Genomic DNA, 17,647 nt, shown 5'->3' with positions numbered 1-17,647 from the left:
ATATACCAAAAATGCTGACAAGTGTAATGTACACAAATTGTAATTCATACAGCAACAGATCACTGTATAACAGATTTATTACGTTTATTTATTTCCAACAATATTGAACAGGATCAGCAACATCGGTCGAGTAAACAGCAGGAAACAAAGTTGGCTTTTGAGTTTAACGGAACAGCAAACAAGCAACATCCAGTAGACAAAAGGATGCAAACCATGTCTTTGTACATCATTATGCAGATTTAACTTGCTGTGTATATGATTGTGTCCACATATTCCGAGGTACAGAGTGCACGATTTCTACATAAGAAACTCCATTGGGAACAGAATAAAAAGCAATTCATAGTACTGTTGTTAAAAAACTAAATTCACACGGATGACATGCTTCCCTTGGCAGTATCCTTAATTTATGACACAAAGGCATTTCACTGGTTCTCCCAACACACAAAGCCGTGGGACATTTTGGTGACTATAAGAAGACCGAGCAGGAACTAAAAGCATTTATTTGGCTTTTGTAAAAGATTCGATATAGTCAAACGATAAACAAAAAACAAAATGTGCTTGGCAGTAATGAAAATAGTATAAACGTCGCCATGTTACAACTTAAAAAACACGACAGCATGCACATTAAAACTCTTTACACCTTTTCACCAGAGCTTCAATTGCATTTATAATTCTTTGTTACAATTCCAGTCAAGACTGTATTAAAAAGTCAGCCTCAGTTGACTTAATCGCAAACCCTTCAAATATAAGTTCCAGCTTTTGGTCAAAAATATCAGGACAACAATGAGACTCTTAGAGCAATGGTGTGTATTTACAGATATAAGATTTGATATATTTGTGTTCGGCATGAATCGTACACACAGATACAGAACACGTATCCTGGACAGGAGAACGCTAAGATAAACAGACTTGTCCCACATTTAGACATTTCACCATCATAAATACAACCATTTTAAGTACCCCTGCTCTCTTCCTTCTAAAACAAAAATATATCATATAGCATCTTCAGTAGTTACAAATGGACTACAGAAAAGATTGCCTCAAGTATAATTCGAGCACTTGGTCTCATGGCAGTCGTCAGTTTGCAAATAGAAAGAGATTGACTTAGATGCTGCAATGATGTGAAACTTTAAATGCGTCGACGCGGCCGCAGCATCATTTTGGGAAGTAAAAAGGCTTTCAAGAACAATAGCTCCAATGCCTTTTTGGTCTTGCTGTTCTGCTAGTGAATAGCCAGCTTTTTGGCAACCCTGATACTCCACTGGGTGCAACTGGTATTGTATGGATGACTGGTTTTGTTTGAGGTCCTGCTCTCAAACTATTAATACTTTTCTTCTCCATTTCCCACTGTTGTGAAGATTGGAGAAAGGGTGATTGGGTTACGTTTGTTGGTATAAGATTTTTCAGGTGTTTGGTCACTACTTCTCATCCTCGCTCCACCTCTACCATTAGTAAAGACGTTTCTCGTAACTATAAAGACAGGAGAAAATCATCAAAAGTATTAAAATTCATCTAAAAATAGTTACTGTTAACGTAATATAAGTTGAGTACTGACGCCCCCTGGTGACTTACGAGTGAAGTCCATGCACGCCTCCTTCAACCTGAGCAGACATTGTTCTCTTCTCAAACTTCAGCTCTCCGGAATACATCATGGAGCTAAAGAGTGTAAACATAGTATGAAGATTTTCAAAAAACAAAACAGAACAAACAAATAAATACATGTATTGAACTCACCGAAGAACCGAGAGGCTTTTTGCGCCGATGTCCTGGCATCCGTGCTGGATCCCAGCGATAAGGTACGGGATAAACTTATGGATGGAGCCTTTGTCCTGCACCGAACCGGACACACCCTGAGCCACCTTTACCGTGTCCCCCTCACTGCCAAACAGCCAACCAGCACACAAAAAACACAGTCAGATCTAATGCTTGAAAATTCAAGTAAATGTATTGAAAGGTACTCTTTTACATCTAGGGTTAACAAACGCACACACCTAAAGTAACGTTTCTGACTGCTGGTATTCTTCTCCATGGCATCTAGAGATCCCATGCCTCTGTATTTCTTCAACCTCACCCCATCAGAGAAGAAATACTCGCCTGGAGCTTCTGTGGTGGCAGCCAGCAGAGAACCCATCATAACTGCAGACAAAACATACTTGAAGTCAAGCTGGATTCGTTTCAGATTTCCAGTGAAATGAGTTGTGTAAATAAAACTACACTAGAAATATTTAAATTATGCTTGATTTATAGAAATCAGGACTTTGGTTTACTTAAGACACTATTCTACATGGTAAAGCTCCTTGAAATGATTGTGAAATTGTAAATGAATCAACAAAACGAATTTGTAAACCTGTAGATGCGCCCAGGGAAAGGGCCTTCACCACGTGACCGACCGTCTGGATTCCTCCATCTGCTATGACTGGCACACCGAATCTGCGAGCATATTCTGCCACTTTATACACAGAGGTGCCTTGAGGCCGGCCACAAGCCATGACTAGAGCAGAAACAGAAAAACATATCTTTCATTGCAGTTTTACCTTTAATGTTCTTGAAATTACTGCACAAGTATAAACAGGCTTTATGATTGGCTAGCATGTGAAATGAGGTCAAATAAAGACTTTAAGACTACTTTGAAATTCAACAATGAATTCAATGCTTAATCTGTATTATGCAGTACGTGGGAAATTAAATGCTTGTGAAGAAAAAAATCTAAGAAAGCATTGCCAACCTTCCTGGGTAATGCAGATCGAACCACACCCCATTCCAACTCTCAATGCGTCCACACCTGCATCGATCAGGTTTTTGGTCTGAGCAGCTGTAACCACTTCAAAAAGAATTAAACTGTTAAGAATGTATAAGATATAAAGGATGAATAACGATAGCATTTCAGTTTGAAATTTACCGTTTCCACCCACAACCTGCAGCTCTGGGTACTTCTGCTTGATGTAATGGATGATATTTATCTGGTATACAGAGTTGCCTTGTGATGAATCCTGTTGACAAACAAACACCTATTATCTCAATATCACAACTTCGCAGACCATGTCCAAATGTGTTTACTCTCTGCTTACTATGAAATTATTTTATAAAAAGATTTTATTCCTGTGACCTACCAGGACCACTACATCCACCCCTGCCTGCACGAGCAGATCCAGTCGGTATTTGTCATCTTCACGGGTTCCGATGGCGGCGCCGCACAGCAGCTGTTTGCGCGAGTCTTTGGAGGCGAGCGGGTAGTCCCTGTTCTTCTTCAGATCCGTACGGGCGATAATAGCCACCAGCTCGTCTTTGTCATTCACAATTGGCAGTTTACCTGTTCAAGAGAAGACGTACGTCTGTCAATATCAAACAGCTTTTTGTGGGAATCTTTTTAAGTATAATTAAAGCAATTATTCAATTTATTCAATATTAATAGTGTACAAAATTCAAATCACGCTGTAATAACCATGATGACACATGAAGTATCTAGCGTGGCTGGATGTGATCTCACCTTTTTTGCTGCGCTGCAGGATGTCGTTGGCTTCTTTCAGTGCGACGCCAGCATGAGCAACTACCAAATCCTCTCTTTTAGTCATGGCCTATAAAAACAATTAGAGAAATAAGAAAAAAAAAATATTCACTGGATTGATGCAGTTACTATATTACCAAACAAATCACTGAAGTCTTTACGAAACTTAAAACAGGATCATAACTTAAAACATTTTTTAAGATGACAAAAAAACAGAAATCACCTCTTCCAGAGGTTTGTTATTATCCTTCTCAGACAGGAAGTCGATGTCTCGTGACGTGACGATGCCGACCAATTTGCTGCCCATCTTGCCAGTCTCGGTTATTGGGATTCCTGAGAACCCGTGTCTGACTTTTGCTTCAAGCACGTCACCAACAGTATGACGTGGGGTAAGCACCACTGGGTCGGTGATGAAACCCTGCTCGAACCTCTGCACACATACACAGACATCTTATTAAGCCGAGATCTTAAGGCTTTCGTACACAAAGATGGCATCAACTACAAATTCATGAAGATAGCTGTACTCTTACCTTGACCTTGCGCACCTCGTTGGCTTGAAACTCTGGGGTGCAGTTATGATGAATAATTCCAATCCCTCCCATGAGCTAGATTAGACAGTCAGAGACATTTATAAGAATGATTGACAGATGTCTTGACCAATCAGATTAAAGTGGAAGTGGTGGAGAAATACTTACTGCCATGGCGATGGCCATTGCGGATTCGGTGACGGTATCCATGGGAGAGGAGATAAGTGGGGTCTTTAATGTGATCTTTTTGGTCAATGCTGAAGTCAAGTCCTAAACATAAAAAATGAATAGTTTTTATAGTTAGTTTCATGTTTAGCCACAAGGGGCAGAAGTACACCAACTGTCAACTTGAAAACTGACACATGGAGCATTGATCTGATAAAGACTTTTGATTTAGATGTTCTGGACCAAAACATTTTGAACTCTAATTCAAAGATAATCGTATATAATAAGTATCTGTTAAAGAGCATGTGATCCAAACACTAGTAGGAGAAGAACGGGCCGATACAATTTGACCATGAAGGCTGTGACCTTGTCTTATACGCCAGAGCAGAGAATTATTCCTCGTACGCAGATAAGCTCACAAACATTCACCTAACAACCGTCATGTCACACCACCACAAGCCAAATTCCCAAAATACGCTCTCGCATTCACACAGGTGGGGGAAGAGCGGTCCCGTGAGACAACACACACCATGGTGGGAAATTTCCCAAACTCACAGTTCAGTCAAAGCTGGTTTTATTAGCAAAGTTTCAAAGCGACGGACACAAAGGCATTTAAGTTGTTATTACACCACCAAACCTTCCAATACAGTGTTTCAGTTTCAATCTTATTCACACAAGCAATATTATTACATTTTTGAGTTATGGTTTCATTTATTTTATCTGTAAGTTGCCAGAGTGTGCCCAAGGCAATAAAAATAAAACTGAAAACAAAAGACAATAGTGTGAAATGTGCACATTCTAATGTGTGTGGGTAGAGGTATTAGATGAAAATTATAACGATTGAGAAAGTGCAGCTGGTTATGAAAACATAATACATTTTGCTAAATTACGGCTGAATTAAGTGACACAAAAAGAAACAAACACGCTCCGAAAAGTAAAGTAAAATACTATAATTTAAGCGTTCACGTATGTACTTTCTTATTTAAATATGTTGAGAATGAAAACAATGAGAACTGGAGAGAACAGACACACATAACTGCCTCTTTTCTAAATCTCAAAGGTCTGGCCTAAGAAGCAGACGTTTAGCTAAAAATAGTGAGAAGAGAAAATGCAGACGGGATTTTGAAACGTACACTGTCATTATGAAAACAAATAGAGTCAGTAAATGAACGTGTGGATGAGGGCCAGCGAGAAGACTCACCACTTCCTCTGAGGTGAAGTCAATGAAGCCGGGCAGGATCAGAAAATCACTGTAGGAGACACACAGAGCACAGATGACAGTCAATGATCTGCCAATTGTGTCTCACAGCAAAACAAAAATGTCATGAGAAAGGCCACCTATAGTGAAATACAGTAAAATTCCTTAAAATAAAAAATACTTCCAAGGCAAAACAACAAATAACACAGTCCATTTCAAATGAACAAACCTTAATTCAATCATTTTTCATATGCATTAGGATGCTATTTGTGAATATTATTGTAGACAAGTTTATCATCATTATAATAATGGCATACTAAAAATTATTTATTGTAATTTTAATAGACCTCAACAGACCTTCAAGGTATGCAAGTTACAGATTTGCAAAGTTATTCAGAAGACTTTAGCCAAATGATTTTTTGTCTAGACAAAAAGTCAAGCATAATAAACTCCAAAAACCATAAATCACCAAAAGTGTAGCTTTTTTAAAAGGCAAAAAAACAGTGGAAAAGGAATGAGGTGATGCTGACGAATCTGTTCTCCAAATAAACTTTAACCAACCCACAAAAATCTTTCTGGATGTGCTGTATATTGTTTTACTTCTGTACGCAGACAGAGAAAAAGAGAAAGAGAGGAATCTCCTTATACAGACAAAATGTTGCTGTTTTTGTTTGGTAGTGCCATTACCTAGCAGAAGGACAGGAAATGAGAAAGGTCCTGAATATTGCATGTGAACCAATGAAGGGAAAAGTCAGGGCAATGAAAAACATCTGATAGTTGTCTATCCTCCGTTTGCGGTGAGTCGTCTAAACAAGGAGACTGTGTCTGCTGAGACAGGGCGGGGCTCCTCTGCACCCACATGCAGCAGTCACACAAACCTAACATCCACAACACGGGGTGGGAACGTCAAGAAAAGCCAGAATATCTGTTCCTGAGTTCCGTTAGTTCCTTCTTAATGAGGCCGTGGTGAGAAAAACACTAAATCCGACATGACCGACTGATCTACAGATGCCCACCAACCATGCAGATGCCATCCACGTTGCCAATGATCATTACAGACAAACTTTATTTGCGACTTGGTGTAATAAGATTTGATCTTAAGTATTTCATTATCTGACAATAGATTCATTCCAAGTATAATATCTCATAATAGTTCATTCTCTTCGAGGGACATTTCACTGAATAATTCACCACACAGCTCCTATTTCTTTTTATGCAAATAACATTATTAAAAAGCCATTCTGCCTCGCTCTGCTTGTGGGTACATTCAATCATTCCTTCATCAGGGAGAAAACACGCCTTTTAGCAGAGATGGATTCAACAAATATTCACAGTTTCATCTAAATATATGCATGATTTAAAAAGTATAGTTAATGTAAAAGCTGTTCTGATTTGCATACATTAAGTCCTGTATTTTCTATTGCTTTGATCTGGCTTCATAAACTTGCAAATGCAACTCCATTACATTTATGTAATAATCGTTTAATAAATGATGATGTTATGTAATGGATGACTTTTAAAATAAAGGAGAAAAATGCTGCAAGGAAATTTAACATTATCAATAATTTGTGAACGATTTTAAGCAATTACTCTAGTCTGAAATGTATTTAATAATGCAGTGGCGTTTTATATATCTCATCCGTTTCAGAAACATAAGAAGTCCCAGTCATTCTATCATTTATTCAAAGCAATAAAGCATAATGGATTACATTTAAAAACATTTGTTTAAACTGTGTATGTTTTATATATATTTTATATCGTAATATAAATGTTTCACTGACCAAAGAAATATACCTTTTTAAGCGTTGATATTACTCATTATATAATTTTTAAGGTCCATAACACTCAGCAAATCAAGTTTAGCTAATGATGTAATAAAACCTGAAAGTATGCTTTCATTTTCTGCAAAGGTCCTTAATGTGTTTTAAAAAGCGTTTGACGATACAAATAAATGTGAACTGAATTGACGGATCTCCTAATGGATAATTTCCATTACTGTGATAAAATAACATCTCATTATAAAAAGGGAAGCAATACAATAGTACAGCCCATTGTCATCTTCCCAAAAAGAGTAAAGAACAACTTAAAACCAGCATATAAGCCTCATTTGCTAATATGAATTTAGTTAATTGATTTAACACATATGAGCCTGTGACATACAAGCCTGCTTTCTATACCTTTGTACCATTGTACAGAAGCAATCACATGATGCCAGCATGAGGACAGTCATGTGGTCTGCACCACATCTCTTTCATTAAAGATCACACAGTAGACATTCAACCTTACAAGCTTTGCTAATAAGACAACACTGTTAGTGATTTACAACCTCCTAACGCATACCAAGTGGATGCTGCACACTGGTGGTGTGTGAGGAGAGACCCCCTCATAAGATTGTAAAAAAAAAACGCGTTTGGGTGTAAAGCAATACACAATAAACCGCTAAATAAATGCCTCATTCATTCATTCACTAAGGTGACATAATCGATTCATCAGGCCAGCGAGCTTTAACTGATCTTGTTATGTAAACCTGTATGTTCATAACATTAAACAAGGTTGACAGATCATTCAAGTTGAACTATGAAGTTCAAAAGCACCCAGGAATGATTTGTTAGAAGAAAAAAAAACCAGCCTTAAGGTTATTGTGTAACAAACCGCCAAATAAACAAACACGGACTGATTTATAAACATGTTGGTAGTTGTTAAAACAATAAAGCGTTAAAACCAAACCCTTATCTATTGTTTTTCAAAGCTGCTAAGACGCAGACAAATACATACATCCATAGAGTTTCAAACCAACTTTCTGCCAATTCTGTGGATTAAATGCAGAATGCTGACCCAAGTTTAGCTTTGTTAGTTTGTCAATCAAGTTTGTTCTGTTCTGTATTAATGAATTTGGCATGTATTTCAATTAAGATAATCTCGGAAGAACTTCATGTTCAAAGAGATACAGAGATCACATTGAAACGCATCATACAAATACTCATGCAGGACTGCATGCTGCTGCTCCAGGGCAGTTTGGTTGAATGTGTGTGGGGCAAAGGATTTATCAGAGCTAATGTTTGGCCGAAATGATGTACTTCCTTTATTGATCTCACAAGGAGATTGCGGTTATAATATGACGGCTTTATGTGAAGTACCATGTTACTCACTTGTAAGTCATACCGTCCCCCATAGAGCAAAGCTCTTCAGCCGTGAGCCCGTCTCGGGCAGACTTCTGTCCTGATCTGTAATGTGGATGCCCGTTACATACGCACGGAGTATCACTGCAAGGAGAGGAGCCCATTGAAAGGTACTTACTTGTAGGTGAGACCATCTCCGACAGAAAAAAGCTGCTGGGCAGTCAAGCCATCCTCTGGGATATAGCCCGTACCTCCACTTATAAGATAGTCTGCCATACTGGAGTAAGAAATACACAAACACAAGCCTGTCAATAACATACAGCTGACTTCACTAGCAGTCTGGCCTTTTACTTTTGATTCTAAAGTCCGACTATCTCTGCATTTTTGAATTGCAATGCTACACAGAGTCTGCAATTCAGCAGCTCCCAACACTGTTCCTAGAGGCACACCAGTACACATTTCGGAGCAAAGACCTTCAAGACCAGAAATCAGTTACATATTCAAAATACGAATTCATATTGAACATGTGCAGGGGTGCTGGTGGAACATGGTTGGGAAACACTAGCTTACTGTCCTTTCTAACAATGTCAGATTTTAAAGGTAAATCTTAAAATGTCTCTCAAAATGCTGGCATCTTAACAAAACATAGCAGTTACATTACTTATATGTACATTCTTTCTTTGCTTTCTCCCCAAATCCATATGTATGTAAATAACTTTTCTACCATTACACAATATTTTAACAATAATCTTTCGCTGCTTTGCAAGAAGTCCTATTTACTTCAACAAATCTATCTTATGCACATGCATTTTCTGTTTAAACCATGCGTGCTTTGGACTAAAACGTGTTTAGGTTAGTGATAGAAATAAACACGGATTTAGACTACAGCCTGTATACATTCTGAAGCCACAATAAATATGACGTTAGCTCCGTGACCTTATAATATTATTCTGTCTTCACGCGTCACATAAAAATAGAAGAGCAGATGTTGCATACAAACAGACGAGGGTGGAAAGGTCTGCAATACAGTTTCTTTACTATATTGCTTTGAGCGGGTAATACACACACTACTGGCCCGGTGACCTACATTTGCTAAATCAAATGTAAGGCAGGGAAGCTCACACCTACACATTAAAATAGGTTTTGAGTTAATAAACTTCCGAACCTTAGCAATACACATTGACCATAGCATGTCGGTTTTGACACGAGACTAAACGGAAATGCGTCTATTACACATTATTAACAGTGATTATAACAATACATTTCATGAAATAATGCGTTCGTCAGCAAGCAACAAAAGTATTACAAAACTATTGTGTCCATGCACGTAATGAAGGTTATTCTTTCGCTGTTGGAAATGTTAAGAAAACGATGACCATAGTCGCCACGCAGTAAAAAAAATGGTTGTTCTCTTTTCTACACACACACACACACACGTCAACACCTGCATGAAATCCACGTTTCCCACATTCAAGCTCCTAATGCCACAATGCTACACTTTCAAACTGAATAATGAAAAAACCAAACCTGTTTCTTTTTAGACGAGCACGCGTTTATCTGAAGCGGATGAGCTGGTGCGCGTCAGAATTGAATCACACAATCTACGTTAGACCTACAACGCTGCAAGTGGTCTGAAATCGGTTTAATTTACGCCCCTAATCGTACTTTCCTTGCTGGCTTCCAATACTTGAAAATATCTCTTTTGTATCGGGGTCTTGTGATGAGTGTGGGTTTATGTAGAGAACGAGGCAGACACAGGGAGCCCGCGTCATATCCTCGCTGTTACATCCACGTGGTGACGGCATGGTTAACTCTTTCCTTCCTTACACACGGGTATGATTTAATATCTCTCACACCTCGGTAGGTACACTGTAATAATATTGGGTATTTCCTTTAAAAACACCCCCAGTTCTTCTTAGTATAGGCCTTACTTCCTGGTATGGACTTTTGACTTGTAACATTCATGCTGAAAACAACAATACAACACAATGGTTTCTATTATTTCACTATGAACCACCATCTGTGTATCATTAAAACCCACTAAAATGTGATATGTTATGTGTTTTAGGGTCTATTTCTGTAGGTGCTGCCAGATAACATCCAACAAATGTACACTACCAGAGACCCACAGACACCCTCCATTAAAACCAATGCAATTCATGTTGCATTGGTAAGACATGTTATGGGCATGAAGATATTTTCTTTGTTTCCGCTAAAACTTCATTTGCACAATGTTATATCCAAAGTAAGGACACGTGATGGCCTTTGTAATTGTTTAGCACCACTGATGGAGATGGAGTCAGTCACAACCAATTTCCAAAGCCAATTGCTAAAGTATGACTGTTCTTAAGAAAATCAAAGATCCTCTTCGCTGATTGGCCAGACTGGCCATGGTGCCTCCTTACCATGAAGATATCAGAATTGAATAAAGTTGCTTAACGTGCCCATTTATTCGTACCATTTGCAAAAAAAATAGTGCATAAATAGTGAAATAAATTCAGTTGCAAAATGCAAAGTCATCTGATATTGAGTTTGAGGTTCTTCAACCATCTGAAAGTTACAATAAACAATTTGTGTCAGCTTTCCTATCCTTTGGAAAATATAATGTAGATCTATGTTAAATAAATCATTAAAGAGGTGAATTGTAGTTCAGTTTCATTGACAAAATTGTCCTAAATCACCCTTGCACTTTGTTGTTTGCTTTGGTTTTGCATTCCACTGATAAACATGGGCAGCTGACCATAACACACCCAACAACTTTGAATACAATGTGCGTTAGGGTTATTCCTTCAATAAATCACACCTCAAATTAGGATTTTCTCTTTAAAAATCCCTATTAATATCCAACATTCCTGCTATTCCAAGGCGGAATCAGTATTAGTGCTTAAAAAACAACTTAAAACCCATCTCTTCTGTGAATACTTGACAAACAAATGAAAAAAAAAATACACTAACCCTTTCTCTCAACAGGTAGTGGTCTAGCTTTTGTTGAAACCAGTAACTTTGTATTGGCAACTAATGTATTATGGCTCCTGTATGAACTATCGCTTATTGCTCCTAAACTCTTTGGATAAAAGCGTCTGCTAAATGTCTAAATGTAAATAGTGCAGATTTATTAAAGAAGCTATCCCATGATTCCCTGTGGGTCTTCAACCAGCATGCGGGTTTGTGAAATTTATTTGTGTAAAGCACAGCGTGTGTTTAAAATGCACAACCTGCTCTCCATTAGCAACAGTAATCTTAACCTCGGACTTTAGTTTTTTTCTCGAACACTTTTTCACCAGAGAAAAAAATGGTCACATAGCGGTTCTGTGTACCTTTCCATAAGTGGGTCAGAATATCCTCCCGTACCAGCGGCTATTTTAGACAACAATTTTTGACCCATTTGGACTTTGCCAGGACTCTACAGTGTGTCCCGCGTAGCTGAAGGAGACGACCTGATCTTCTGTTCCCAGAATAGTTCTGTGCTCTTTTAAAAGCCAACTTTTATTGACCCGGAATCTATTTTTAAGCCATGTAATTATCCAAGCTTGTTTTAACCCTTAATCTTGGTGGTTCTAAAGATTGGGGATTAAAATGATTTATACATTAATTACTGTATAAGGACTGATCTTCAAAGTTAAATATGTTGAGAAAGAAATGCATCAATGTAAGGAAATGACAGGGGGGACTTAACTTAGACTGGGTTTTATGTGACATTGTGTCCTGTCACTCACCTGTTTGGAAAACCTGCTTGTAAGCGTGTCACGTTGTAGCGCTGGGCTGCAGACTCGTGTCCACGCACATGAGACACCCCTGGGAAAGCATTGGACCAAGAGTCGGTGTTGTCCGACATCTCATGGGTCACCTGTTCTTGGGGATGGTCCGGGATTTCTTCCATATCTGCCCAGTTTGTGGATAAATCCTGCGATGAACTCATGTCCAAAACAAACAGCCTTCTGACCAGTCGAAGCCCGACTCATGCGTCAGTGCAAATGCAAATGATTCTCTTTGAATCCTATTCAAAGTGCCACGATCATATGTCCCAGAATGACAATCTAAAACAAAAAATACATGTGTTGAAATGAGCCAGAACTGAAGTCTCAATTATCTCCATGTAAATCCAGATCTAACCTACCTAACCTATTATCCAGTGAGATGAGGAGACAGGATTGCTTTGACTTACCTCACAGCCAGCGTGAGTGAGTTCCCAGGAATTGTGGATCCATTCTCTACGTACCTGCTCACATGGAGACCGGGGTGTCGCCGTGGAGATGGTCCCACCTCTGAATCCCTCTGGCCTACGCGTGTGTCAATAGGTGGACAGAGAAATGGAGGGATTGACAAATAAACCAGATAAAAGGGAAAAGCGAGAGAGAAACAGCAAATGAGAGTTCAAGCCTGAGGGAGATACGGACTAGGACGCAGAGAATGAAAAGGAGATAAAAAGAAATGTTTTGAGCACTCTTTCTCTCTTTGTGGCCCAAGCATAGAGCACACGTCACTCGTACAAAGAGGATAGGAGAATAAGACCTGGGGAACATTAAGAGGAAAGCTTTACACTTTACAGACTCAGATTATGGTTGTGAATGTTAACACAGTACCAGTTGCTAAATGAAATATTTGCAATGTAACAGTAGTTACAACGTGGGGCGGGTTACAAGCTGACATTTCAAACCTACAGTCTTGTTTGTTCAAATCTATAACCTAAGATTAAGTAATGCTTGCATTAGTAAACATATTTACAAAAGATTTCCCTAAGATATGAAGTTCACTGTCCACTGTTCAACTCCTAAACATTATAATAAAATGTAGTTTAACATAGCTCTATAAATAAGCGTAGGTCAAAACAGTGTCACCAAGTAGCTGATACGTATATTTGGCTGAATACTAATAACTGAATCTTCTTTACTTTTTGTAATAAGCTTAACAGATGGTTGAGGGTTGGAGACAGTGGCTTAAGCTAAAATCCTCTTTGGCCTTATAGAAAGCCTATCTTTGTCTTACTACAATTAAACATAACTTGGCATGCAACAGGCCTGCAAGGTACTGTACATACCTCTTTAAACATTAATTGTTTTCTAGTTGGATTAAGCAAACATCTTTTTCTCGTTCTGTGGTTGCCATGACCGTGTTAATGAGTCTCAGGGGGGTCTCATTTACCAGAGTGTGACAGACACAGGCGCATGACATAAGACCCCTGACTTTGTTGCTTGAGTGTGTGTCTCACGTGCTCACAAACGTAATAAAACGTGTAAAACTGATTCTTCATGTTCTTCAAATGACCTCAGTTTGGTAACTTATATAAAAAGCTTTTCTTTACTAGACAAGTACTGTAAAGGTGATTTTATTCTGTGAAAAAGTTCTGCCTGTGTTTTGAACGTCTGTGTGAAGCCTTTGAAAAACAATTCTTTGGTACCTTGGTACTTTGAAAAATACCATAATTAACGTTGACACACTATATGCACAAAATTATTGGAACCCCCCTTCTTACAAACATGTTTATCTATTACAGTTATTTAAATCAATCTGCTCAACCATACAATACCATATTAAAGAACTTTGTTGCAATATTTGTTGCAACCGTTTTAGGGCCTTTTTAATTCCCAAATGACTGTACCCCCACATGTGTACAAGTCATTGATGGGTTTGGGTGATGATTAAACAGTCCTTGATGTTTGTTCAGCTAGGTATGGGCAGGCCAGTCAAGTTCTTTCACATTAGACTGAATCAATTGTTTATTTCAAACCATACTGGAATAGACAGGAACATGCCCAACTGTAGCAATAAAATTAGAAGCATGCTTTCCGGAGAGGAGGGCCCCAGAGCCCCGAACCCAACATACTCCAGCAGCGAGTGAAGCGATGACATCTGTCATATAGGATGGAGGGATGGCTTTATATAGCGTCTCCTTCACGCTGATTGGTTGGATTACATTATGCTCCTCCCGAATTTTGTTAAATAATATGCTGTCGCATCAAGATTTGTGCTCACGAAAATGACTCGTCTATTTTTGTCTGTAGTAAATGTTATTTCATTTGCCTATATATTTCATAAAATTTGTCCCCCCCTTGCGCTTTTTCTTGGTAATTGTCTTCATCTTATTTTCCTTTTGACCACACGAGGACAGCAAAGACCCCTTTTTTGATCTCTTCCTTTTAGAAGACACAACTCCGCCTTGTTGTGTGTCACCCACGTTGCGCTATCCAAAGGCCTGGACTTTTTCATTATTTTATTTTTTTTGAATTCTTAATATTGGGTTCAATGACATTTGTATGACTTGTAATGATTTACAGCTTTCCTGTAGCTAAGTGGCAAGAGCATTGCGGTAACAACGCAAGGTTGTGGGTTCGATTCCAGGGGATTGCAAATACCTATGTAACATGTATGGGATAAAGCAATGTAAGTCGCTTCGGATAAATGAGTCTGCAAATGCTAAATGTAAATGTGAGTGTAATGCACTTGTGTTGCACAATACAGTGGTTGCCCTTAGCACTTTTTGATGACTAATGAGAACATCCTGTTTCACAGGAATGACCAATTCGTTTTTCTATTGACTGGTTATAAAAAAATATACTAAACGTCAGACAATAAAAACCGGTTACGTTTATTAATACATCACAGAACTATATCTGAAGTCAATGTAGTTTCCTGCATAGATGAAAATAGCAACGGACAGGGAATTTTTACAGGCTGGATCATTTTGGAAACTCCCACAGAAGCATTATGTGGGTCTGATCTTCATGCAAAGTGTGCCAGTAGCCTACAGAATCAAAGCGACACACATAAACTGAGGAACAGTTGCATCTAACCCTATAAATTAGCTTCACGGACATCTTTCCTGGTAAGAACGACATAAAATATTAAACGTATTTACAGATACATGTGTCTCGCGCATCTTGTTACTTCTGTTGTCTTGCGTGTTGTTCTTACGCTATATTAAGGATGTCATCCTTCTCATTAAAGTTACTTACTTTGTTTCTTTTGTTGTTTTATTATTTAAAATCTGTATTAAACCTATTCTTCTATTAATCCCGTACAAATAATTAACTTCCGGCTTTCATGATGAACGCGTGGGTAATATGTGTGCTTTATTTCGTAGTAATTACCGGCCATACGCATTGAATTATGTCTGGCATCCTCAAGCTCTACTTTATCGGGACAGTGTTATCGCTTCTGGTGGCTCTGTTTGGATTGGTTGACTCTGTCGGAGGTCTGATGTACCCTCAAGGATCTGCTTTGGCAAACGATAGCCACGCAGGGAAACATGCTCCAGTTTCTCCATCTTGGACCGCTAACGATGCCATCACGCAGCGCACGGGCTCAGGATGATCCGATGTGTGGACGTTCATTTCATTGCACTAAGTACATTTTCGTGGAATGACTTCCTGACCCGTCGTTTGTCTTTGTGCACTTGTATGCATCAAATTGTGGGATGCTTATGAAGAACAGCAATGGGATATACTGGTACAAATATATCAGATTTATACATTTTGGCTGACTTGACAGAAAATACACTGGCAGCTGTACAAAGGAAATGAAAGATATTTACTTGCTTTAAGGATAAACACACAACAAACATGCTGCATGAACAATACTGTAAAATGATGACATTTTTGTAACAGTGTTTTAATCTTGCAAATTGCAATTTTTGTTGTAAAAATGACGAAAATGTAGTTGTTAAAATTAGGTGTCCTTAACTTACTCCAAATTCCCTGTTGAAAAAAACTGCATATGCAAGGTTAGGTATGTTCCCATGCTGGTTTAACTAGCTATGGACCAGCACATCACCAGCTTAAACCAGCATCAAATCATACCAAATACCATACATATTTTCAACATGTTAAGGTAAGCTTTCAAGAACGATATATGATTTTAGGTTTTGTTTTGTATTTACTAAAGTAAATAAGTAACTAAGTATGTTTCGTACTTTATACATTGTCTGACACTCAAGAACATTCAAATAAGTAATGTTTATACATTTACGTGTTATGATACCATAAGAAACCCTTAAGCACATGTTTTTGTTATTTGTTGATAAACTACTAAACACATTGATTAATTGTTTTGTCTGTTCCACACATTTTCAATGATGTCTGAAAGATAACAACATTCCAACTGGCCAAAACAAATGCTCTGTTACTGCTCATTGTTTTACAAACAACTGATAAAAAGCATCAAAACCACTCTTCATTTCAAAGAAATGTGGTCAGGTGTGAAATAGTGATTTATGCTTTCTGTTTACTAAGACTTTTTCAACCGAAAGTAACTTGTCATTGCATCACTAACGGCACAAGTTGGCAGCAAAAGTACCTTAACGTAAGCTGTTTTATTGTGCAATATAATGTATGATCAAGTCACACCCACAGTTCCTGCAAAAATATTGCGTAGGTTGATGGAAATCATTAAGGTCAGTTAAAGGAGACAAAGTGAGCACGTGTTTTTTTTGTAAAGTCAGTTAGTTATTCGATAAAATGTTGATCTTTTTCTCCTTTTACAAAACCCAAACTAATTTCTGTTTTTCACGTCTGATTCTGTGGGTTTGACTTTGGAATGGTAGCTATGCCAGATTCACACGAAAATGTTCCATAACACATGTATTTGCACAAGTGAAAATCATTTCCTGAAGAGGCTCTCTCGCTTCATCTTGGGTTTTTTAATCAAATCTCAGGGCAGTCTTTTTAGCAAGACTGTACTTGCAACAGAATTATGACTTAGACAGTGCCATCATCAACTCACATCCTATGAAAGTGTATCAGTAACATTCAGTGACTTTCTCCCATTCCATGAAGACTACCTTAAATTTGTAAGATTTCAACAGCTCAAATAAACAAAGTACCGTATAGTGAGCTTACAACTCCTTAAAATGTAAATGGAGTATTATTTGCTTATGATGAATGTAATGATCATACAAGCTATGATGTATACTGAAAATATTTGTTCTGGCTGTTGGCTGAATGTACCAACAGTGTCCTATTTAGGCTAATACATTAGCAGAAGTACACGCCCATTGTACACTTCATAAACAAGTATGCTAAACACTTTCTGAATGTTTCTTGCTATATTCATCATCATTTTTTATTGTTCCTGATTTTAGCTGTATTTCACGAAAACTACAAAGAAGTGCACGGTTTGTATACTGTAAATGTCATGG

The 17,647-nt window shown here is 38.1% G+C and overlaps 1 protein-coding gene and 1 long non-coding RNA gene across 7 annotated transcripts; one reads left to right on the top strand and one right to left on the bottom strand.

Annotated features, from left to right (window-relative positions):
* Window positions 1-59: 59 nt before the first annotated feature.
* On the bottom strand, window positions 60-12,921 carry impdh1b (IMP (inosine 5'-monophosphate) dehydrogenase 1b). Of its 6 annotated transcripts, none has more exons than XM_056747984.1 (17): window positions 12,680-12,921; window positions 12,231-12,551; window positions 8,693-8,791; window positions 8,545-8,619; window positions 5,399-5,447; window positions 4,201-4,302; window positions 4,036-4,110; window positions 3,729-3,935; window positions 3,488-3,575; window positions 3,111-3,310; window positions 2,900-2,990; window positions 2,726-2,821; window positions 2,348-2,491; window positions 1,992-2,136; window positions 1,735-1,878; window positions 1,573-1,656; window positions 60-1,470 (listed from the first exon to the last, which is right to left on the bottom strand). In XM_056747984.1, exons 2-17 carry the CDS (start codon window positions 12,431-12,433, stop codon window positions 1,449-1,451), a joined length of 1,824 nt encoding a protein of 607 aa, XP_056603962.1. In that variant the 5' UTR covers window positions 12,434-12,551; window positions 12,680-12,921; the 3' UTR covers window positions 60-1,448. The 6 variants fall into 6 exon arrangements, with proteins under 6 accessions (XP_056603962.1, XP_056603964.1, XP_056603961.1 ...); XM_056747986.1 differs by having other exon boundaries at window positions 12,734-12,921; XM_056747983.1 differs by having other exon boundaries at window positions 12,231-12,921.
* A 2,073-nt stretch (window positions 12,922-14,994) lies between these two features.
* Window positions 14,995-16,411, top strand: LOC130421071 (uncharacterized). Its single transcript, XR_008906757.1, has 2 exons — window positions 14,995-15,337; window positions 15,596-16,411. It is a non-coding gene; the product is annotated as an uncharacterized LOC130421071 (long non-coding RNA).
* Window positions 16,412-17,647: the final 1,236 nt, after the last annotated feature.

Source organism: Triplophysa dalaica, chromosome 5, assembly GCF_015846415.1.
Source record: "Triplophysa dalaica isolate WHDGS20190420 chromosome 5, ASM1584641v1, whole genome shotgun sequence".
In the NCBI taxonomy this organism is placed as follows: Eukaryota; Metazoa; Chordata; class Actinopteri; order Cypriniformes; family Nemacheilidae; genus Triplophysa; species Triplophysa dalaica.
Note: the sequence above shows the minus strand (reverse complement) of the source record. Positions and strands in the feature narration are given on the sequence as shown.

Coding starts and splice junctions, on each gene's coding strand:
- impdh1b (XM_056747983.1), bottom strand. CDS start 12,433: ATGAGTTCATCGCAGGATTTATCCACAAACTGGGCAGATATGGAAGAA. Junction 4,111..4,200: donor CAATGGCCATCGCCATGGCA/GTAAGTATTTCT, acceptor TGTCTAATCTAG/CTCATGGGAGGGATTGGAAT. Junction 1,657..1,734: donor AAAAGCCTCTCGGTTCTTCG/GTGAGTTCAATA, acceptor TACACTCTTTAG/CTCCATGATGTATTCCGGAG.